Raw genomic sequence first — 22,976 nt, 5'->3', positions numbered from 1 at the left:
TCCTCAGCCGGCCCCGCCCCTAACGGCCAACGGCCGCCAGGGGGCGGAGCCTACGGAATCCCCGCCCACCTCCCGCCAGCGTCGCCTGTGATAGGCCAGCGCGGGGCGGGCGCGTGACGCGCGCGGGGCGCCCGCCAGCTTGAAGCGGCGCGCGGGGCGGCGGTTGGCGCCGTCATGGAGGTGCTGACTTTTCCCCGTTACAGCCCTGATGATATCGTCGCCTATCTCCGCAGCCACGTCCTGGCGGGAGCCGAAGCCCGCAGCCTCACCAAGGCCGACCTGTTCGCTACTCTGAAGGTGCGTGAGGGGCCGCGCCGCCCGACCCCCGGGGTGCTGTGGGGGCTGCGCTGCGTGCCCTTAAACCAAATGGCAACGCGTGAATATGGCAGTGCCGTAACGATCAGAGCTGCTTGCTGTTCCTTTAGCTGTGTGATAAGGCACTAATGCTTGAGCTGCGGGTAGCTGGAAAGCAAAACTTGTTGTTCTCCGTGGCTCGGTGAGCTTGCTCTTCGTGTGTTGAAAGGCAGAGCTGCTCTGATGTCCTCGTGTGGGAGCTCCAGCTCCTCAGTCGGGTGAAATGCTGATTTGTGTCCTTTCCTCCCTCAGCCTGAGGTTTTGCACATGATTTTCATACGAATTCTGCAGAAGGTATACGGGATCCGCCTGGAGCACTTCTACATGGTACGTATGTAGCAGCAGGGGTAATGAAATGTGCAAGGAAAAAAGGCTTGTGCCTTCCAAATTAAGTGTTGAAGAATCTCCCTTTTATCACCTCACGAGAAAGTGATGAGTAATGTACTGCTCGTTTTCTCGATATGTTGTAATTGAATGAGCAGGAGCTCAAGAATCCTGCCTCATCAGCTGCAGAAAGCTTCGTGTATGGTACCTTGTACATATGGGGTTTGGTTATGGGTGGTGCTGTGTGGAGCCAGGGGCTGTGCTCACTGATCCTTGTGGGTCCCTTCCAACCAGGGACGCTCTGTGGGCTGTGTTCTGTTGCTGAGGCCTTGTTGATTGCATGTGAGAAGCTGATTTGAACATCCTTCCTTGTCTGAAATCTCGCTGCGTGCAGCTCATGACCCGTGTAGCAATGAATAGTGCTTTTGTGTGTGTGTTTCCTCTAGGTATTCGTTTTTTCAAATTGATATTAATTTATTTTCATGGAGAGGAGAATGCCTTCTCCCCCACAGAATCAAGAGGGCTTGATGAGGGGCTCACTTACTGCTGTAGGCTGTAAGAAAAGCCTATGTGGAGAGCCTCCTCCTTCTATGAATCCCTCTCTGATACACTGCAGGTGCAAGAAGTATGTCTAAAGCCTAGGAGGGGCAGCATGAGCTTATCAAGGGGTCCCTGTCCAGGGCTGTTCAATCTCAGGAGCCTTGGGGGAGAGAAAAAAATATATATACATGGTCTCCTTGGGAGTCTGACTTTGACCTTGGCTGGATGGGGGTCTCTTAGGAGGACCTTTAGACTGGGTTAGAGGGGAGGGAGACGATCCTTGTCTAAGCTATTTGAATGATCTTACACTGTGAGAACAAACCTCTGTTTTCTTCTGTAACTGTTTTCTGATCATATATTGGCTCTCTCTACTTTTCAGATGCCAGTCAACGTTGACATAGTGTATCCGCAGATATTTGAAGGCTTTCTACCTGTTTGTAATCTGTATATTCATATGTAAGTACAAGAAAGCACTTGTTAAAGGGATCTTTATAGAGAATTACTAGAAGCAGTGGGGCTCTATGCCTCTGGTAGTTGGCAGTTCCACTACTTGTTGGCTCTGATCATAGCAAAATCTTCAGGTGAACAGGAGGCAGTAATGTGGCATTAATGGAGTTTAATTCCCAGCAGGCAAAATGAATGTGTTAGCTTAGCTATATCTAGCCTCCTGTGTGGCTAATAATCTTATTTTTATTCCAAAAACAAAGCAAAACAACAAAAAAATTGCAGTACTTTTAATGGGTTGAAGCTTACTATGTATATAGTGCCAAAACTGAGCAATAATCACTGAAGATAAGGTTGTGTTTTGCTTCTTTGCAGGGAGCGCTTCCTTCCCGTGTGCCGGATTAACGATTTTCAAATTGCTGATGTTATAAATCCAAGTAAGCAAGTGCTCTGTAAGCCTTGTGTTTCCTGGGCTGGTGGGCATCGCTTGCTATTCAGGTGCTTTTGCCCGTGTGCCATAGTCAGGTGGGCACCTATTATGGAGGTCTGTCCCTGGCCACCAGCTACTCATCTGACCCTAAAGGTGCTCATTAGACAAGATGGTTCTAATGAGCAATTCTCCACCTTACTCCTTATGTAGGCTAGCCCAATGTGGCTGTGTTTTATTAATCTTTCTATTCGTTGTCATTTTTTAATTTGTTAAGTAGCATAGGATTGCAGAGACCTTGTAAGCTCATAGCTGCTTTTCTTGCAGCCTGCGAAATCTTTGCAAGGTGAGCAGGGAAAGAGCTAACATGTATTCTCTCTTGTAAATTCATTCTTTCCTCTGTGTTATGCTTTTCCCAGCTTTCTCTAAGCAATTACAGCATGTGCAGAGACTGACGTGGTGATGGTTTGTAACTTCCTTTTCAGAGGCCAAGAGGACAGCTCGCTTCTTGAGTGGCATTCTCAACTTTGTACACTTCAGAGAATGCCGACGTGAGGCCTACTTGGAGTTGCAGCTGAACTATGTAAGACTGGGTGCCGTGTTACTCCACGTGCTCACTTAAGTATACTTAATGTTAACCTACAACTGGGTACATAAAGGTTGAGTTTTTTCAACAGCATGCTAAAGTAACGTGTGAGAATCTTAAATATAGCCAAGTAATACAAGGAGGTACCCGTTTGCTAAAAATTCTTGCACAGCTACATTACACATCAAGCAAACACAGCTAGTGTGAATGGTCCATATAGGACTTTGCAATGCCCTTAGGGAAACGTGTCAGTTCAGAAGAGTGAGCTGGGCTTGCTGACGTCATAAAGGTTTCTGCTTGGTACCATGGCTGAGTTACTACTTAAGTTGTCAGCTGAGTTCTTTTTTCCAGTAACTTATTTGGTAGTTCAGCCTTGTAAGTGAAGGTTTGACACCTCCAGTTGTTTTAAGGAAATAGAGATGTAGTGATCGTTGGGCTGAAGCTAGAACTGCAGGTGGTTTCTCTCTGCATATCTCAGTAGTTCAGAGATCACACATGTCATGTGAAATGATGAGCAGAGGTCTCGTAGAACTCAAGAGAAACTATTCCTCTGGAATAAAAATTTCTGAATGTTTAACTTGCAGAAAACTGCAATGGAGAAACATCAACAACTGGAGACAGCAAATCAGGAATTAGAAATGAAGCTGGAGAAACTGAAGTGAGTACAAAGACTGAAGGTCCTAGAACCTTTCCATCTGATGCACACAAAGTTCCTTTTAGTCTGTAAGAGACATGATTGTGTTCAGTAATTTTTTTTTGTGACTAGAATGCTATAGGAGGCAGAACCTAAGGGTATGGATGCAATAGATCAAGAAACTGATTAATCTTTGTAAATAGGAATGAAATTCATAGTCTGCTTTCCTTTATTTTTCTTTCAGCTGGCTAGCTTCTCCTCCATTACGAGCCCTCATCACGTGCACCTGCATGTATTATTACTTGCTTTTCAAAGGAGAGAAATGTTTCTATGCTCAAATCTGCTTCTATAGGAATCTTTAATTTGAACAGACTTGACTTTTCCTTTGGCAGTTGTCTAACTTTGCTGGTTAGCCTCCTTGTGAAATAAGCCAGAAAGTATAGATGTGTTTTGATTGTGTTGCACTCAGTTGTAGAAGTAGTTCTGATGGTGTTAGGCTAGAAATGGGGCTGGCAGGAAATAAAAATGTGACTTAAGGACTGTGTAGTTGCTTTGAGAGGATACTCTGGTTTGTATACTGGGGGGACTAAAGTGAAACTCTATGTTATAGTTTGTTTTTAGTAGTCTGTCTTTATTGCTTATATAGCTCTAGGAAGTTAATCTTTAGCTTAATGGATGGGTAAAGTTGCTTTCTTCAGTTGTTTGACACATTTGCCCCGTGCTCTTTTTCAGGTAATTTAGTCCTACTGCTTATGCCTTTGCACCAGTAAGTTTTGCTTTGCTTGTAGATAATAGGATGAAAAGATGGCTAGTTCCCAAGATTGCTTTCAAAACAGAAAGCTTCTTTGCTGATAACTGCTCTCAGTATGTGCAAGGCAGGTGGTTCTCTAGCTAACTATAGTTCTATCTCAATACAAACTGTTCCTCTGGCACATAATAATGTTATGCAGATTTCATAAATCCAAACAACAAAATTGGTGCAAGTATGTTTTCATGCCTGTTTTTATTTAACGTTATCATTAAATTTACCGTCCTACCTTAAGCCTGTACCACTTATTTCTAAAATAGCTCTTTAGATGGTGTTTTGCCTAGGAAGCCCATATAAGCCAAGGGAAATAAGCTGTATTAATTTGAGACTGTTTTGACTCTATCCATGATGTTGCTGGCTGTAAACCCTTTGGAGAAAGAGCCTGTTTCATCTGCTGTACTCTGACTTGACCATAATGATGCTGAAACTGTTCAATGTCTTTATTTTTTTGCTTAGCACTGTCCCAGTTGAGCAGCAAGCAGAGTTCAAGCAACTGTCAGATGACATTCAAGAACTGGAGCAACTTCTAAGCCATGATTATCGTCGGAAAACAGTACGATCTCTTTGTATATTTCTCTGAACTGGCCCCAAGGCTTCTGATCATAGGTGTATTTTACATTATTTCTGTTGATTTTTGGTTTCTTCCTTGTCTCATACTTCTACAGAGAATAAGGAAGGGTGTTCTGATTTAGGTCATAAAAGGTTATTGCAATGCTGTGTCCTGTCTAATCCCTACCGTTACCTGTAAGGAATGTGGAACATGCATGAAATCAGACTTAGAGAACACAGAAGTATATTTGGCTCTTTTTTCTTGAAATACGTTATTGCTCTGACTTGGAAAATCCACATATTGTTGTTCCTTCTTAAATTTTTGGTTTTTTCTTCCTCCTTAATTTAAGAATTGGAGGGGAGCCATGGCAGGAGATAAGAGGCCTTAGAAAGGTCACCCAATGGCTAACAAAAGCAGTGGGATTGATCATAGAATGGGATAACTTCCCAGCAATGGCAGCTTGCCAGTAAGATCTCATAGGTAACCTCTTCAGTGGTGCTGGAGAGGGGGAGGAAAAAAGAATGTGGTTTAGGTGTTTTTTTTTCTTTCTTTGATGTTACTTCCTTTAAGCCATGTTTCTGCCATGAATAGTGTTGGCCGTGGGCTTGACTTCTGTATTTTGGGGGGCCTTGTGCTAGTGCAATTAGACTGCAATTTTGTATTCCAGTCATGGTGCTCTGAAGAAACCATCAGTGAGATCTCTCATGTACATGTCTAATAGAAGGGCAAAGGAGGCAGTAGTTGTACAGATGTTTATTTCAAGGTTTTTCTTTTGTTTTTTGTCCTTAGGCAGCATTGCAAGAATTGATTTCACAAAAGAAATCAGATATTACAGAGAGGACTCGAAAACTGGTGAGTACACCTCTGTGTAGGCTGTAGCCTATTAATTCAGCTAATAGATCATCTTTCCAAGGTTAAATTATCCTTGGAGCTAGTTAATGTTCCTGTGATTACCACTTGTGGGTTTTTCTTCTTTAAAGAACTGCTTCACTTTAATTCCATGGGAAGTGTGTTGCTCTTTTACTAGAGCAGTGACTGCCTGAGTTGCCCTAGGTGAGGATCTCTGAAGGAGGGAGCTGCTTACCATGTGTATTAGCTGGCAGGCATTCTGTGAAGCACTAGGTTAAATACTGCTCTTACAACTCAGCGCTGTACCACTAAGTGTGTTCAGGGAGCAGAGTGGACTATTAATTGTTTTGATTGGAAATATTGATGATGTTCAGAGGAATCTGAATGGATTCAGAGGGATCTGAATGAATGGTAGGAATGGGCTTCCTAACAAAGAATGACTTAGGACTAGACAATCTCTTTTCTCTAAGATTGTGACAAACCATGCCTCACAATTCCGCTTTACTATTAGCAACATAAATGAACAAAAGTACTTTTGTCTTTGCAACTAGAATGAACTTAAAGTGACAATGGCTACTTTGAAAGAAGAACAAGAGCAGCTGAAATCAAAAATTGTGGAGAGTCCAGAGGAATTGAAGAATTATAAGGAACTAATGAAAGAGACTGTTAAGAAACTCAAGAGATCCAAGGTGAGATTTTTTTACTTTTCCTTCCTTCACAGGAGGAGGTATTAAATTAAAAAAATAATAATAATGAAAAAAATGCATCTTATTGAACTTCCATTGTCTTGAACTAGTTTTTGAGTAACTTATACTTGAAGATAATCTATTTCCACGCTCCCCTGTGCCATAGGCAGGGACAACTTCCACCAGACCAGGTTGTCCAAATACTAACAAGAAGGAAATGGGCATAAGTCGGTATGCACAATACAATGTTCACAACAACTGCTGGATTCCTGAACTCTCCTATCAATACTTTTTCTTTTTAAAGCAAGAGGTTATTGAGAAATACGAAGGTTATCGAGACCTGGTTGAAGGTCTACCGTCGTGCCAATTGGAGGTGCAGCTGTATCAGAAGAAGATGGAAAGACAGGCAGCAAATGTGGAAAGACTGGCCAGTGTATTATCAGAGGTTTGTATTAACCAAATTAAGCCTGGTTAGGGAGAACTCTAATGTCAGTCCGAGTCAGGTGATCGCCAGTGAACATCTGCGCTCTTCTTCTGTCTGCCCACAAAAGAAAATCTGGATAACTTCAAAACCTCATCATGAAAACATCAGTAAAATGTAGCTGCTGCTTTGTTGTGTCACTAATGTGCTGTTGACCACTTCTAACAGTCACAGGCTTTGTTGCCATAGGTACCTGACCTAAAATTGTTGTCTTGTTGCACTGATGGTAGGAAATGATGAAAGAGGAATGCAAGTGAGATCTGTTTTCTTCTGCATATGGAGTTGAATCTGGAGCAAAAGGTTGTTACTTGAAGATTACTTCATCTCTCAAGTGTTTTAGTTTATTGATGTCACTAAGTTAAACTTCCACTAGTGAGAAGTGGTCGCAGAGCACCTCACTTGTTACTACTAAATTGTGAGAATGCAGCTGTTAGGAACATTTAGGAAAAAAACCACAGTCTTTTGAGGTATTTGTATGATGCGTTCATAAAAACATAGCTTAAGAGCTATGACAGAACTCGCAGTAGCTTCTAAAAGTGATACAAATAGCAGCTTGTTCATTCAAATGTATTTCTAGTTAGATAAACTGGGATATAGTAAGGAGAGCTGGTCAGCTATCCCATCTTTGAAAAGCAGGAAGACCATTCTAACCTAGGGAACTTCTAACACGGAATATCATTTTGATTATTTCCTCCACTTGAATGTGTTTCAATGGTTTTTACACTCTGTAGGTCAGAAATCTGGAAGACCAGCTTGAGAGTGCTCAAATAGAGCTGAAAAAAGGGAAGACGGATGAGATGTCCTTAAAGAGACTAGTCACTGCAAAGCACGAGAGGCTGTCTACAGCTGAAATAAGGATAAAGAAGAAACGTGAAGATGTTGAGCAATATAAGCACACTGTATTTGAGTAAGGATGAGCCGATGTTTCTGCTTGATGCTGCTTTATGTCTTCGTTACGCGCTACCAGTGTTCACGCCTGGTACAAACATGTAGCTTAGCACTAAGAGGAAAATAAGTGATGTGGGATGGCTTTGTATGAAGACCAGTAGTGCTGCAGGCAGAGACTTGGGGTCTCAAATCAATAATTGCAATGTGACTTGACAGCAATTCTTTTATTGGATCGCTAATTTAATTTATAATGCTTATTCTTGATTCTTTTATCTTCTTAAAGAGAATGTCACATTGGGATAATTTTCTAACTTATCAGACTTCAACAAAGCCCCATTTGCCTTTCATGAATTTTTCATAATTTCCCTTGCCACTTTTGCTCATTATCAAAGATGTTCAAGACCCATGGGGAAATGGGGCTCGTATCTCGGAGGAGCATTATCCTGACATGATGCTTCTAAAACAAAAGGAAAAGTGTCATTTGATCAAAGCCTCTTAGCCCATCTTCCTTTCTACTGTATGCTAAAGGCAAGTTGCAGAGCAGTGTTTACAACACAGCAGTCACTTCTGCAGTAGCAAACTGTGGCATTGTAAGGTCATGGCTTTGCTGATGTTCAGTGTGCTGAAATATGGTAGAGAAAACTCGTTATATAGCACTTTAGTACACCAGTAGGAAAAAGAATGTGGAAAATTATTGGCTGGGGTGGCTTAAGTAAGTCAGAAGAAAGCTTTTTCCATGTTGCTGAGAGTGGAGTCTGAGTCTCCATTGTGCAGAAAGGCAGCAAAATTCCTAGGCCTCCTTTGCTCTTCATGTAGGGCATTGTATCAGCTAAAGGGAGATTGGAAGGAAAAGTAGCTTTTAATTAAAGAATGAAAATAATAGTCTAATGCTCCTCTGTACTAAATGTTGCTGCCAATTTATCTGTTTCTAATATGTGAGGTATTTCCCTTGAGTATTTAAATTAGATGCTTTGATAAGAAAGAGGGAAAGGGAGGTAGCCTTGATTTGAAAACAAGAGTTCTCACTGGTGAATAAGAGAATGTGTCTTCACTGTTCCCTTGAGGTAGGAAGATATAAGTATGCTTTCACTAAGTTTGAGTGATTTCAGCCCAATCTTCAGAGAAAGCAGCTGCTACAGTTCCAACTGTAATTATTGTGCAAATGCTCAGTATAAAGTGTTAAGTGTTTTCTGCGGATCTCCTGTTCCCACAGTAACACTGCTGATTACATGGCAGCTTACAGCTGCAGCTAGCTAAATTTACCTGCAAGCTTGGGAGAACTGTGAAATAATATTCACAGATGGATGGAATACGGGGGTCTGAGACTGAGGAGGATGTGACTTTCAATTGTGCTGAAACACCAAATGCAGCTGCATTGCTTTCAGCCTCCTACAGTGGGTCCTAGGCCTGGGCTGGCCTTCAGCCCGGGCTCTCTGCTCACATCTGTGCTACAAAGACTTGAAGATGCAGTGTCCAGCTATCTGCAGGCTTCAGCTGGGTCAGTTCTATTGGAATAACTGCAGTTGTTTTGGTTGGCAGCAACTGAGGGTCTTCAGTAGATTCCTATAACTTAATTTTGAATTCTATTTTTTCTACCTATGCTGCTCTAGATGAAGGATCAGACAAATGTCCAAATTTCATAACTGTACTTTCAGAGCAAGCAAACTCTTTACAGTATTGTCTGTAGAAACTGTAATTCTCATGCTAATGAAGTGCAAGTTTGGCTTGTGGGATTAAGTTTAATGTGGAATTAGTTGAGTAGTGCAGTACTAATTATTTTCTCTCTCTCCTTTAGATATTTTAACAGAGTTCAGGAAAAGAGGGGTGCTGTGTATGATAAAGTGACAGCAATTCAGAAGGAAATCCAGCAGACAAGGTTCAAAATCCAACAACTGAATGAGAACGCCGAAAAAGAAGAAATGAAAGCTAAAGTGAGTTGTAGAGAGTTCATTTGTTTATCTTCTAAAGGAAATCTGTGTGGTGGTCTGAAAACTGATATTCAGCTTGGTCTGTGTGGACAAAATTGTTCTTCTCAGCCTTAAAAACAAGTAAGCTGAGCAAGGGTTGGTTTGAGTGGATAGTGGGAGAGAGAGCACTTGCTTATAGATATGCTATGATGCTCGAATTTGTTTGTGATCTGTCTGCATGCTGTACATGGCGTGTGGAAGAAATGGGCTTTGCAAACCTGGGAAGAGATTCTGGAATGATGATGTGATGGCCCAGTGTTTTAAGAGATGAAACTGAACTTGTCTTGCCATGTGTGTCTGTGGCAGATGCCATGCTGGTTTCAGTGATGTCCATTTCTGTATCACAACGCTTCCAGCTCTGAGCAGTCTGATTTTATTTATTTTGTTTGGCCCTTGGGACCTATTCCTTACGGCCTTACCTTCATGCTGTAGTGACGGGCAATGCTGTGATCTCTTGACAATCTCCCTCAAATAGAGGAACACTTGCCATGTCACAAACCCTTTCTTCCTACTGTTTCAGGAGGAGGACTGTCCAGGTCAGTTCTGGAAAGGCAGAAATCCTGGTGGGTTAAGAGTAAGGGAATGCAGTCAGCCTGTAGCATCTCCTTTTATTTGTTCAGTGCAGAAGTACTGTGTGCACTCACAGGGGCAGAGGTCTTGGTGATACTGCTCCATTCTGTGTTCATCTGCACCAGTGTGAATATCGTGCTGCTGTTTGACAATCTTAGAGGTGTTATCATCTGCTGTATACTGGGATTTTGCTTGTGGCTGCTCTTGGTCTTAGGATGTTCTGTTGCTTTCCTGTATGCTAAGAAAGCAATACCTCTGAAATTGCATGAGACCACTCTCACTTATGGTTTATGCTTTACAAGGGTTTCACCTTTCTGATGGAGTTGCGTGTGGTTTTTTTTTTTTGTTTTACCTTCCTAGGAGATATACCAAAATCTGAAGGCTGGATTGGAGAAGCGTCACGATTCTCTCATAAAGACAGCAAAGAATTATGCAGCCTCAAGAGAAGATAAAATTGCTGAACTGCAGAAGGGACTGCTTAGAGTTCAGAGTCCTGGATGTAGTTCTTAGACCTGCCTTCACTTTACTCCACTCCTGTTTGTCTTCGTATCTGAACTCAGCAACTTGTGCTTTGTGTGAGATGGAGAATTACTCCAGGCAAAAAAAAAAAAACAGCTTTCTCAAAAAGCATGACAGAACATACTTAACACCATGATCTATCTAGAAAGTTCTTAGCTTGCTATTGGGGGTAAGCAAATACTCAGTTTAGCCTGTCTGTGTTGTTTTGGCCAGCACCTGAATTTAGCAGTAATAATGTAAGTCTTGCTAAGGCCAGATTGTTTGCTATTTAGACAAAATTCTACTTTTTCTAGGGAATGTCTTAGAAATTTTAATCTTGGATGACTTGGGGCTTTGGGCCTGCCTGAATGGACATAGTGTTCAAGATAAGGCAGTAATAGCTGATATTCTACTGCCATGACTGAATTGGAATTAAGTCCTGATGGAGCATCCATGTAAATACCAACTTTCCTAGTCACAAATGTTGGTGACTGGTAAACCCTTAAGGGTGGAACTTTAGAGATATAGTAGTGTTAACTAGATGCTAGAAGCTGTTTCTGTTCTGGGTGGTATTGGACCCTCATCTGTGTTCATTCAAGCCCATGTTTGGGTGCTTAGTCCTCTTAAACAAAAACAGAAACCCCCAAACCAGGTGAATATTTGGAGCTTGACTTGTGATGGAGCTTAGTTTGCCACAGTGTTCTGGGAATGGTTTTGAATTGCTTCAAGAAATGTTAACTTTTAAAATAGCTGATATAAGGATATTTAGCCCTATTTCTCTGTTACTCCTTTTCCCCTCCCCGCTCTCTCAACTGACTTTGTGACACATTCCAATGAGGAAATAAAACTTGGTTTATACGTTTGTAGGAGTATGTCCTACTAGAATTTTCCCTTATGAGGAGGGGAGGATTCAAGGTTGTACACAGAGCACAAGACAAATCCTCTTCGCTCACTGCAGCCCTGGCAAACCAAAAGGTTGGACACCCATGCTCTACCAGGCCGTGTATCAGCCTGTGTAGCCCAGAGATTAGGAATGTGCTGGACAAAGTAACTGCTAGGTTCTGGTTCCTGCTCTCTGAGGTTTTCTGGCAGCTGCTGCTGGGTAAGATAAAAGGCTGCAATTCATGGAGAAACTAAACTACGGATTGCCAGGGACAGGCTTATGTCTTTCCAGTAGGTCCTTGTGCCTTCAGAGAAGCTTGTCTAGTTGTACCCAAAATACCTATAAGCAAAACATAACCAAGGCTATCCTTTATCCAGAGATGAGCAATTCCCAGCTGTGAAGCTACCTGCTGCCTTTCAAGAGCTAATACTCATCCTGAACCCTACAGCAAGGTGGTGGGGGGAGTTCTAGCATGACCTGAATAGCAGTGCAGGAAGAAGGGCTTTGCTAAGGCACTACAGCTCAATTTCCCTCAAGAGGGCAGTGACATTCAAAATCTTTTTTTGCTAGTTTCTTTTAGCAGTGCATCTGTCTAAATGCCTGTAACCCTCTGCCAGGGCCTGAATCAAAGAAAGCTGTGAAACTCCTTCATTTGATGCTAGTGTTTTAAAATGAGTGAATTAAAAGATGGAAACGTATCGTGAAGCTGATAGAAGAAAATAGTCAGGTTAGGCTTAGTGGAATGAGACCTGTGTAGCCTTTCCTGTGGCCTACTTGTTGAAAATAGAGCATCAGTAGCTGCTCTTTAGCTTGGCATGGCATTGTTTGTATTCATAGTTTGATATTTCACATATACTGTAGTAGAGTCATAGAATCTTTTGAGTTGGAAGGGACCCTTATAGGCTGTTTGGTCCCACTGCCCTGCACTGAGCAGGGACACCCACTGCTCCATCAGGTGCTCAGAGCCCATCCAGCCTGACCTTGGCTGCCTGCAGGGATGGGGCAGCCTGTGCCAGTGCCTCACTGCCCTTATTGGAGAAAAATTCCACCTTATATCCAATATAAATCTTCCCTCTTTCGGTTTGAAACCATTTCCCCTTGTCCTATCACAGCAGATGCTGCTGAAGAGTCTGTCCCCTTCCTTCTTACAGCCCCTGTAGATACCTACAGAGCGCTCTCAGGTCTCCCCAGAGCCTTCTCTCCGTGCTGAACAGCCCCAGCTCTCAGCCTGTCCTCACACAAGAGGCATTCCTTCCCTTGGCTCATTTTTGTGGCCCTCCTCTGGACGCGCTCCAACAGATCCACATCTCTCCTGCACTGAGGACTCCATTTCTGGACACTGCACCCCAGGTGAGGTCTCGCAGCACAGAGCAGAGGGGCACCTACTCTTAGTGAAGCCATGCTGGTCATCCCCTATCAATCACCTCCCTCTCTGCCATGTGCCTTAGCATAGCTTCCAGTGTTTCATATACTGGAATATTTCAATACATTTAGTATTTCATGTACTACCTAAAGCTCGTAGCAAACTTGCATTGTATTGTTTAGGCTAGTGGACTTTTTCTGCTCGCTTGTTTCAAATGCGTTTAATTATTAACATTATTTTGTAAGCAACAAAGAAACAAATTCTTTAAAACAGCAGCCTGGTACCAGCCTTCTGAAGAGGTGATTTCTCTGCTCCCTATGCTCATCCTTCATAAGTTGCATAAGTTGTCAGGCATCCTATCCCCAACGCCTGAATTACTTCAGGGTGAAATCTTTATAGTACAGGAATACTGATTGCACATGGGTATTTGCCACCAGATGTTAAGTGTGGAGTACAACATGAACTACTGGAATAACACACATAATTTTCTTGACTTCCAACCTTGTAAACAACGTGTAACTTATGCGTTTGCTCCATAGGAGTGCCTCTTAGTCTGGCAGTGTGTGTCCAGTGTCTCCCTTCACCTAGTGAATGTGGCAATTCTGGCTGTCCACCTGGACAGCAATGGCTTGTATCTCCTTCAGCTAAGTCCTTAACTCTTACTTGAGTGATGCTGCTGACTTCATTTTACTGTTACTGTGGGTCTCTTCCCCAGCTCATCTTTGTTACATGAGGGAAAATACTTCACCCCTTTCTCCATCGAAGGGCTCCCCGGGCCCTCGCCGCTCTGGCTGCAGTGCGGCTCTCGGCCGCGTGGTGGCGCTGTCTGCGCAGGGAGCGCCGTTCTGAATCCGAATCGCTGAGCGTGCGGCACGAAGAGGACGGCTCTGAGCAGGCAAGGAGCGGTGCTTGCTCCTGAGGATCGGCCCCTTCTGCTGCCGAAAAAAGAGCTGGGCTGGAGAAAGGACGTAGTAAAGCCTACGCGTGGTGGTCGCTTCTCTGTGAAGAGACCCACTTCATTGTCCAGAACTAAAAAGGGAAAACCCCATTACTTCTTAAGAACTGCGCTGGTAACTTGGTCTCCACTTTGCAAGACTTCAGTTGGAGGGTGTGTGTGTGTGATTTGGGGGGGTTGGATCAGGTTCCCCCATGCTTTGTTTACCACCTTATGTCATTTCTGCTCTTGTGGTGCCCTTGAGCCAGAATCAGGGTTGGCTCTCGCTGTGCTCTGTAGCATATAATAGTCTTTGCCATAAAGTGCTGATAACTCAAAAGGGACAAAGTGACAGGTGAGTTGCAATGGCCCTTCTAAGCTGTCACTGATATCACTGCCTCTGTGCAATTCTTTGCAAGTCTGTGCTAGCAGCGCTGACTTCTCATCAGGTATTTCCTCTGATAACACCTGAATCCTCCTGACCTTGTGTTCCTTGCTTTGATGTGGTTGTCTGACCCTACTACAAATGCAAGTCTGTTTCTAGGGGTCATATGTTGCCAGTTAGGTTTGGTCCCATTTTCTATATGGTAAGCTTCTGGGCAGAGCCATTGTGATTGGGGAGGTAACACTTGCAATGCCTCAAGTAGGACAGGTCCTTGCAGGTGCTAAAACACAGTCGCTAGGTTCGCATCCCTCACTCTGGGAGAAGGAAGCTTGTAGATGTGGTTTCTCCTTGCAGGAAGCCCAAGAAGGCTCAGTTGTATTACCACCAGGCTTTTTTCCCTTGCTCCCAAAGCAGAAGTAGAGCAAGGACTCTTAAGAGCTGAGTTTCCCGTTGGGCAGTGAATCATACAGCACTTACTGCAGTTTGCAGGTTGCAACAGCGATCGTGCAGAGTAAACTGAAAATAAGCCTGCAAAGAAAACTGGACATAGAACATGGGGAAGAATAATTTTTGCAAGCTGCAGGGCCTGCTGGAGGAGACTGGGAGAGGCCAGTGTTTGTAGAAAATGAAGTCCCTGCAAACAAAAGGAGGGAAAACCCAGGTTATGTTGAGGTTTCCATAGCAACGCAATACTTTTCCTGGAAATCTCAAATGATGAGATCTAATCTATCTGCTGTTTAACTCTTGCGTGCAAAGCCCTCTCCTTTCTCAGCTTGCCTGCAGTCCTTCCCTGTATTCCCCCCCCCAAGTGATGAGTGTGCTGTCACTGCCCAAAAGTTTCTGCGGGTGTTTGGAGAGTTCATCAGTGCATCCTGACTTGACCTTATATCTAGCAGGCCCTTGGCAGAGCCTCAGATAAAGGGAATGAGCACCCGTGGGAGCTGGGTGTGATACAGGCAGGGCGTTGGTACAAGCCTTCCCTATTTCCATCAGCGTGATGTTATTGTGGCTGGCTGATGCGTCCTGCTTGCAAGCTCAGTGCTGTGCTGATGGTTACATTTCAGAGCTCCCATCCGATGCCAGTGACTGGTTCAAAACCGGAAAGCCAGGTATATGTGAGCAGATAGGAAGCAGTGCTTGAACCATCTCCTCTTACCGAGCCATCCCCTCCCTCTACCAACCCGTTCTCCATCTCCTCGCCTTCCCCCTGGCAGCCACCTGTTAACTCCTGACCTGTTTGTAAAAATCTGCACGCCATCTATCAGAGGGAGACGCGCTTCCTGGCTTCTGTTCCGTGGGCATTAAGTAAATTATTTCTTTAAGATCATATGGCAGATCTATAATTAATTAAACCCTCCATGATATTAGCGCGAAATAATTTAGCCTTTCTAAAAAGGTAAATGTAATTTGCCGATCTGGTATTTGGAAGAATGCTTTCCCCCAAAATCAATTCCTTTAGTTTCCAGAGAATAGAAATGAGAAGCAATCTCATTTTAATTATATCTCTTTATTGCTAACAAAGGAATGATTTATGCAATTAAATTAACTGGCTAGAAAATTATTCTCAGCTGGGCTGTCCTAATTCTTTGCTTTCTGAATTGCAGGCTCTTACACTTGGCTATGTAGATTAATTTTTCTGATATGCAAACAATGCTCCTTGTGTTCATTTAGAACATTTTCTTATTCACGGCTCCCGTTTTCTTGGCGTCAATGACATGAGTAATATTTGTGCGCTGCTGAGCTCCGATTCAGGCTTTTTTTTTAATGTAGAAAGATGGGGGGGGGGGGAATCTTTTGAACCTCATGACTGCCATTGCAGAGCAAGATTGTGGAGCTCTCTTATCTACTGCTGCGAAACCAACAGGAACACGGAGGAGCTGCGAAGATGTCACAGGATGCAAACTTCTGAAGGGAAATGCATTGGTGCTGAGGAGACAGGTGTCTTTGCAGCTGCTGTTGGGAAAGCATTCTTTATGCGTGTCTTCCTGTACGAGAAGCTGAGATGCAAGGAAGAAATCTGCCTCGTGCTGTACGCAGGCTTAAGCAGGAAAGAACTAGGGATTATTTTTCTGCCTGGCATTAGCCTGTGGTGAGAGAAATAACTGCCCAGGCAAGCAGCATTGCAGGAAGGGATTGGGGTTCAGAGTGAATCCCAGCTAAGTGAGTCAGGGTGGTGCTCCTTTTTAAAAAAAAAAAGTGATCTTCCTGGAAGTATTAATAGGAGCATCACATGCAAGTGTTGAGGAGACACAGCTGCTCTGCGTTATTCGGTGATAAAGTAGAGGCAGGCCCAAAAAATGGGAGAGGACTGGGAAACTGTGACCTCTGGGATAAGTAATGACAGATCTTACTGAAGGAGGACAAACAGCTTCATTTATAGTAAGGGAGAATTAAGTCACTATGAGGAAACCTTAACCATAAGCTACCACATGTGACACCTGAATGTTGGCCTGCCGGGTAAATCCTTGGGCCTGCTGGATGTGTCCTGTGTCCTCCCAGCTCCAGTGGCTTCTTTTAACACAGCAACACCAAGCTTTCCTTGTGCCCTGGGTTGCTCTGCGTTCCCTGCAGCCCGTGTGGGTAGATGGTGTTGTACTTCTTATCCTCCTTTAGCTCCTGTTCCCTCTACTTGTAAGGCAGGAGGTTGCTTTGCAGAATCATAGGGGATGGGAGGGACCTCTGGAGGCCATCCCATCCAACCACCCTGCGGGTTCTTTAGGGTTGTCCTATACAGCAGCTCCTGTAGCAACATCCAAGTTCTAAGGATCAGCTCAAAAAATTGTGCTCTGAATTCTGGACTCCTTAAAGGAAAGAGGAGTGAGTTGCCTCCAGATAGATCATATGATAGATCACCTCTCCATGGACCAGTTCCCAAATGTGGCAGGATTTAATTTCACGCTGAGCGACATCCAGATAAAAAGTTGTCTTTGGCAGTTGTAGGGGAGCTGTTAGGTCATGGCTCCAGCTGGTCATTGAGCACCTGGTGAAGGGCTGTGGCCGGCCCAGCCAGCACACGCAGATTGTTTGCACCTGAGCTCCCTGCAGAACCAGAAGGGGGTGGACCCAGGCTGAAGCCCCCTGGGCTCATATGAGGGCCAGCCGTGGAAAGGAGAGCATCTCTTGGACCTGGGCTGCTGCTTGGGGAGGGGTGCTGCACAGCCAGAGAGCCCCTCCACCACTTGGGTGAGTTCCACTCGTCCTTCTGTATGTGGTTATGCTCCATTTTTCCATAGTTTCCTTAAAGTAGGGGAAAGATAGCTAGATAGCCCCATTTTGCTCTTGTTTTACTCTTTGCTGTTGTGCTTTACCCATTTCTTTTGATTAGAAAGGCTAAGATGTGCTCTTCTGTCTCTGCTCGTGGTCTGTTCCTGCCTCTTGTGAAGCAGCATGCAGCTACACGGAGTTTAGGCTTCCTAGCATCAGAGATGGTATTTGGATAAATGCAACGTTCGTGGTTTTGTTTCCTTGTATAACGTTATAATGAATTTTGTTATGAATGTTAAACAAATAGTCACAATCAGAAGTGAGGGTAGTCTGGCTCACTGCATTAAAGGATGCAGTTACTGGGAAGCTTTATGTTGGCTTCATATCTTCACTTCTTGTGACTTTTCTGGCCTTTCCTACCTTACAGTGAATTGATGATCGTTTACCCAGTCCATGTAGATTTCTCTGGTTTGGCTGCAAGGATGCTATGAAAGACAGCATCGAAGGCCTTGCTACAATCAAGATATTGCCCTGTTTTCTACCTGTCCTCCACCTCACCATTCAAGCAGGCAGGCTGATGGGGCACGACCCGCTCCTGGGAAACCCGTGCTTTGTGCTGGCAGCCACCCCTTGTGCATCCTGCCAGTGTACCAAGTAAAGCAGTGCTGCATGGGATTCTCCCCCCCAGGTTTGGCAGTGGGTGTTAGCCCTGAGCTGGGCTCTGTCCTTCCATCTCCCCGCTGCAGGCAGATAACCCACATTTGTCTTTTTTGTGGTTTTTCTCCTCCAAACCAACTCTTTCTATAAGAATGTTAGCATCTGGGTCTGTCTCAGCACAGAGTTGGCCGCCCTATTGATTCTACAGGGCTTTTGCAACATTTTGAATATGCAAATAATAATAATTATTACCGGTAATAACGGGAGCAGCATGGGATTTCTTTGTTTTTTTTCTTAGATTTCTCTGTCCTCTGCAGATGCCACTTTAATGCAAATCAAACTTTGCGGCTCGTGTTACCTATTGAAAAATAGTTTCAATTAGAAATTCAATTACACTGTCTTGGGGGGATGGATCTGACAGTTTCTTTGAATTTTGTGCGTTATAGAAGGCTCCGAAGTGCCATAAATCTGCTAATTGATTTCTGTACCTGTAATGTTTGATTAGGTGTATTTTATTGTCTTCTTGGTTTTAATTAACCCCAGGCTTGTCAAAATGCTTCCACTGACAAAGGATATATGATGAACCGAGATAAACTCTATTAACAGAGGCTGACTTTTGTCAGTAATTGCTATCAGGCATAAGAGTTATTAGAAATTATCGCAGACAAAAAGAAACTGTACTTTTGGTAACAACTTTTATGGGTTGCTCTAAATCCGTTGATTGCCCCCTACGCGCGGGAGATAAGCAACTGTGAATGACAAGGGGTCCGGAGGAAAATCAATCATTTCCTAGATGCCTTATAAATATTAAGAGTGACAAAATGGGAAGAGTTATGAAAGTCTGAGCGCTGAAAATTGAATGGATGCTAATGCGCCTCGACTTGTCCCCATTAGAGATGGCGAGGGCCGTGGAGACAAGGGCACCGCTACCCTGGGAAGCTCCTGCATTTTAGTGGAGCAGAACTTGTTAACTCAATGGCAGAGCTATGGCAGACTGGTGGGATGTGGAGCTCTTGCTTCAGGGCCCTTGGTTGGAGTCTAAACCAGGGCTGTTACCACTTGGAGCGTGCCCATGGCTGGGGAGGGCACCCAGGCTGCACGGGGAGCTGTGGGTGCCCCATCCCTGCAGGCAGCCAAGGTCAGGCTGGATGGGCACCGAGCACCTGATGGAGCTGTGGGTGTCCCTGCTCAGGGCAGGGAGTGGTGACCTGTAAGGGTCCCTTCCAGCTCACGACTCTGATTCATCTGTTGTCAATCTGTGCCCTTGTCTGGTCTCTGGAGCTGAAGTTTGTCCCAAGCACTGCACAACTGGGATGCTGGTTTGGCCATAGTCCTGTACAGTCCCCCCCCATATCAGAGCAGACAGTAAACCTCGCAAAGAACACTCCCCAGCGGTAACTTTATAGTTGCTTAATAGATCTATCTTAAGCTAAAGTTGACTCTTCTGAGTGATTTCTCCCTGATCTTCACTGTCTTTGCTGCTTTTTCGAGGAACTCTCACAATGACATAGCAACATCTTGTGTACAAAGAAAGGAGGAGGAGTGTGGAGCCTTCTAGAGGTCGCTGGAAGCCCTAAAAGCTGTTGGCTCTAACGCTGTTGGGAGATGTGCTGTGTTATTTATATCCTTTGGAGCTTGAAAACGGCTCTGGAGCTTGTGAGGTGTGAGATTGCCACTTTGCAGCATTAGTTTCACCTGAAACAGACCTTCAAATGCTGGTGGCTTTTTGGAGCAGTCGTTTTTCTTCTTGAGCACCGCAGCATCTGAGCTGTTGGCATTGGTGTACTGTTGTGTATGGGGTGAAGCTGGAACCATGGGCACGTCCCAGAGAGAGAAAAACACTCATCCTGCTGACCCTTGTGGAAGAGGCAAGAAGCCCCAGCACACCTCAATCCCAGCTTGATGCGCTTCATTCTCACACAGGGAGACCTGGAGGTGTCCTGCTTCCTGCCAGCTTCCTAAGGACCGTGTGGCTTGAAGTGAGCTGCTGGGTTCTTGGCTGGCTCATGCAACCTTAGCTGGAGGTGTTGCTGTGTGGCTTCCTATGGAGTTCTCCCCTTTTGACCGCTGGGAGAGAGGGAAGCTCTCCGGTAGGTGAGAGCTGTGATCTGGCTTGATGCTTTGTGGGTTCTGAGAAGAGTCCTGGATATCCCATAAGATGCAATATGAGAGCTGCAGAGATAGCCGAGGATGCCCTGTGTTGAGACAGATCTTTCAGCCTTGGTGTTTTGGAAGCGCTTCCCTGTGCACGACGGTTCAGACGGATTTGCTGCGTGCTATCCAGGCGCTGCACCACTGCCTTGCAACTCTCACACGGCACTTGTTAGCTCCCCTTGCCTTGGGGGGCAGTTGGTGTGTTTAGTAGTACATCCATCTTTCTGTTTGTCTTGGTTCTATGGCTCTGTTTAAGAGTTTCCATGCGAGTCTCGCGTGTGTGAGTGCACATATATCTATATTCCCTCTTGGGGTATGTTGAAAACAATCCATTTAGAAGCCAGGTGTCCTTGTCTCTCTTGGCATCTGGTTAAATATCAGTGAAGTTGGAGAAGGTAAATCCTGGGCTGCTTAAACAGCGGCTTGGGCTGTGAAGCCCTTAGCTCCATCTGATGAGATTTGAAGGTCACGGTGGTTGCCTGCGTGTGAAAGATGTGTCCTTATTCCCCCCTAGATAAAAACGGACCGGAATGATCCGTTTTAAAGGGTCCCTGCACGGAGCTGGGAAGCGACGTGTGCTTCAGCCCGCTGAGACCAGAGGTCGCTGTTGAACTGGAAATGGAGAGCCCCTGTGTTATTTTTTCCAGAGCCACTTTCTCTCCATTGTGTCCCTCTCTTAACCTGGTCCGTTAACAAAAAAAAAAAAAATTACTCAAGAGCGTGGACCAATGGGCTTCTGCAAATGAGGGGCTGAACAGATGCAGCTGGAGGAGAGCGTAGGACGGTGTGGTTGGTTGGGCTGCTGGGTTTGGTCTCACCCTGCATACCTACCCGCGTGTCCTCCCAATACCCTGCGATTTAAACCTGCAGCTTCTCCATTTCATTCATGACTGGTCTCTGGATAGCTGTTCTTTCAGCCCTGCTGGCTGCCCGTGGGAGGAGAAGCGTAAGAAGCGTGGAGCAGCAGAGCATCAGCCGTGGTGGTGTAAGGATGAGAGGGTCGTGGTCTTGCAGGCGATGGGATCTCCCTTCTGCCTGCGTGCCTGGGGGGAATGAGGTGGGGCAGAGCCAGATGTGCTTTTGGGCAGCACTCCTGAAAGTAAGATGCTGCAGGAGAGGAGCGTGGACAGGAGTGACACGCAATGGCTGTGTTCTGGTGGGCCATGCAGTGTTTTCCAGTGATGGAGTACAAGCAGCTGTATCCACGTCCATTTCACTCCAAGTTGGCTAAAAATGCTCCGCTCTCTTTCTGAATCTCTGGAATATCCCATAGGTCATAATTTGTCTGCAGCAAGTAGCGCAGGTAAATTAGCATCTTATGTCAGCATTCCTTACTGCTTGAAAATACCTTGGCTTTTAATTAAATTGCTTCTCTCTGGAGAAAAAGCAAATGAGAGCATCCAGCAGCGATGATGGACACTTGTTCTCTTCTTCAGGAGAATGCTGAAGCCATCCTGCTGCCCGGGCTTGGCCAGGTGGGACATTCATGGCAGCAAAAGCCTGGGAAGCAAATTGTGCATCACCCTCCCAGCCCTTGATTCAGTATTCACAGCGTAGTGAGGTGCAGCAGCATGTTCTCAATCGATTTACTATAGTCGATACTTATTAATAATAGATGTGAAACAGACAAGATGGGAGCCATCTGATGTTGTAGATAAATGTGGATCTGTTCACTCCCCCCAAAATCTGCGGTCTATCCTCAGGAGAGCCACAAATCCTTAGTTATAATCTTAGTCTTTTGCCTGGGCTTGTAAAATTAATGTTTGTATTGGCAGAAAGAGGTCTTTCAGGTGGGAGAATAAATAGTCTACTACTGGGCTCGATCAATGAGATGTGGTTATTTTGGCCACCACCATGCTGCTGGCCGTGCAGTCCCACCAGTACGGCTGTCATGGATGCTGTTACCTGGGTTTGTATGGAGTTTTCCTGGGATGGAGCTCTGCGTTCAGAGCAGTGGGAGCGTAGGGAGCAGGGTGGCATCTGAAATAACTTGCAACATCCTGCAGTGCTGCTACACGGAAGGTCCGAGTTAATGATCCAGTTGACTTGCAAGTCAGCTGCGTGTCAATAGAAATTAATATTCGCTGATGAGCCAGTGAGAGATTAGCTGTGGTTGTCAGGAGAAGGCATCTTTTCTTTGGTACAACAAGCTGACTTGTAGCTGAAAGCTGGTGGCTGTGGCGAGTCCCTCCCTGCAGCAGGATGCTGTATGGAGGGCACTGCCCAGTGTGCTGCTAGTAAATTGGCTGCTTAAGCTGCGTTTAACCCAAAGAACTGTAGCATCGGTTGCCTGCTGGATGCTTGGATGGCTATTGGCTGGCTGAGAGCGGTTTCTTGGCCACCTGTAAGGGTGACTTTGGAGATGTCTGCTTTTAAGGGTGGGTTTTCTTTCCTTCCTTCAGCTGCACTTGAGGCAGGTGGTTCCCTATCAGCCCTGGGACTCCCAAGGGTGCATCATCCCTGCACGTGTCTTAGCAGGGAGAGGAGTGTGTCCCATCTCTTCGTCCTGCTGCTCAGCATTAGCAGGTCTGGGTGTGGATATAAATAGGCACGTGATAAATCCTGGAGCAAGGCTCCTGGCCTTGCTTTCTGCTCTCCAGGGCACTGTAAGGGATGTTACAACATCCCCAGGCTGTCCCTCTCCTGTGGCTTCTTGCTTGTACATCCAGTATTTAGCAGAATTCCTCTAACAGCCTTTATGGTCTTAGCCCACTTTCTTTCAAAAGTGCCATATGCTGTGAGCTTTGGGAGGGATTAGGAGCATGAGAAGTCTGCACTTGTAAATCCCGT

The 22,976-nt window shown here is 45.0% G+C and overlaps 1 protein-coding gene across 7 annotated transcripts in view; it reads left to right on the top strand.

Annotated features, from left to right (window-relative positions):
- The window catches only part of NUF2 (NUF2, NDC80 kinetochore complex component), a 97,355-nt gene continuing 74,464 nt past the window's right edge, over positions 86 to 22,976 (top strand). For 2 of the 7 annotated variants that reach the window (XR_002441062.1, XM_021404396.1), the window contains exons 1-12: positions 86 to 297; positions 607 to 681; positions 1,598 to 1,674; positions 2,038 to 2,099; positions 2,575 to 2,672; positions 3,260 to 3,333; positions 4,574 to 4,670; positions 5,457 to 5,519; positions 6,068 to 6,205; positions 6,507 to 6,647; positions 7,415 to 7,590; positions 9,367 to 9,502. Coding sequence is in view for 4 of the 7 variants with exons in the window: in XM_021404396.1 (XP_021260071.1) it covers positions 175 to 297; positions 607 to 681; positions 1,598 to 1,674; positions 2,038 to 2,099; positions 2,575 to 2,672; positions 3,260 to 3,333; positions 4,574 to 4,670; positions 5,457 to 5,519; positions 6,068 to 6,205; positions 6,507 to 6,647; positions 7,415 to 7,590; positions 9,367 to 9,502 (1,260 nt within the window). In the remaining 3 variants the exon portion in view is untranslated. Of the gene's footprint in view, positions 298 to 606; positions 682 to 1,597; positions 1,675 to 2,037; positions 2,100 to 2,574; positions 2,673 to 2,962; positions 3,051 to 3,259; positions 3,334 to 4,573; positions 4,671 to 5,456; positions 5,520 to 6,067; positions 6,206 to 6,506; positions 6,648 to 7,414; positions 7,591 to 9,366; positions 9,503 to 10,058; positions 10,075 to 10,468; positions 11,476 to 22,976 lie in introns of those variants that run through there. The other 5 variants (XM_021404400.1, XM_021404398.1, XM_021404397.1 and 2 more) reach the window with 5 other exon arrangements.

Source organism: Numida meleagris, chromosome 7 (genome assembly GCF_002078875.1).
Source record: "Numida meleagris isolate 19003 breed g44 Domestic line chromosome 7, NumMel1.0, whole genome shotgun sequence".
NCBI classification, from domain to species: Eukaryota; Metazoa; Chordata; class Aves; order Galliformes; family Numididae; genus Numida; species Numida meleagris.
This window is presented reverse-complemented; position numbering and strand designations above follow the sequence as displayed.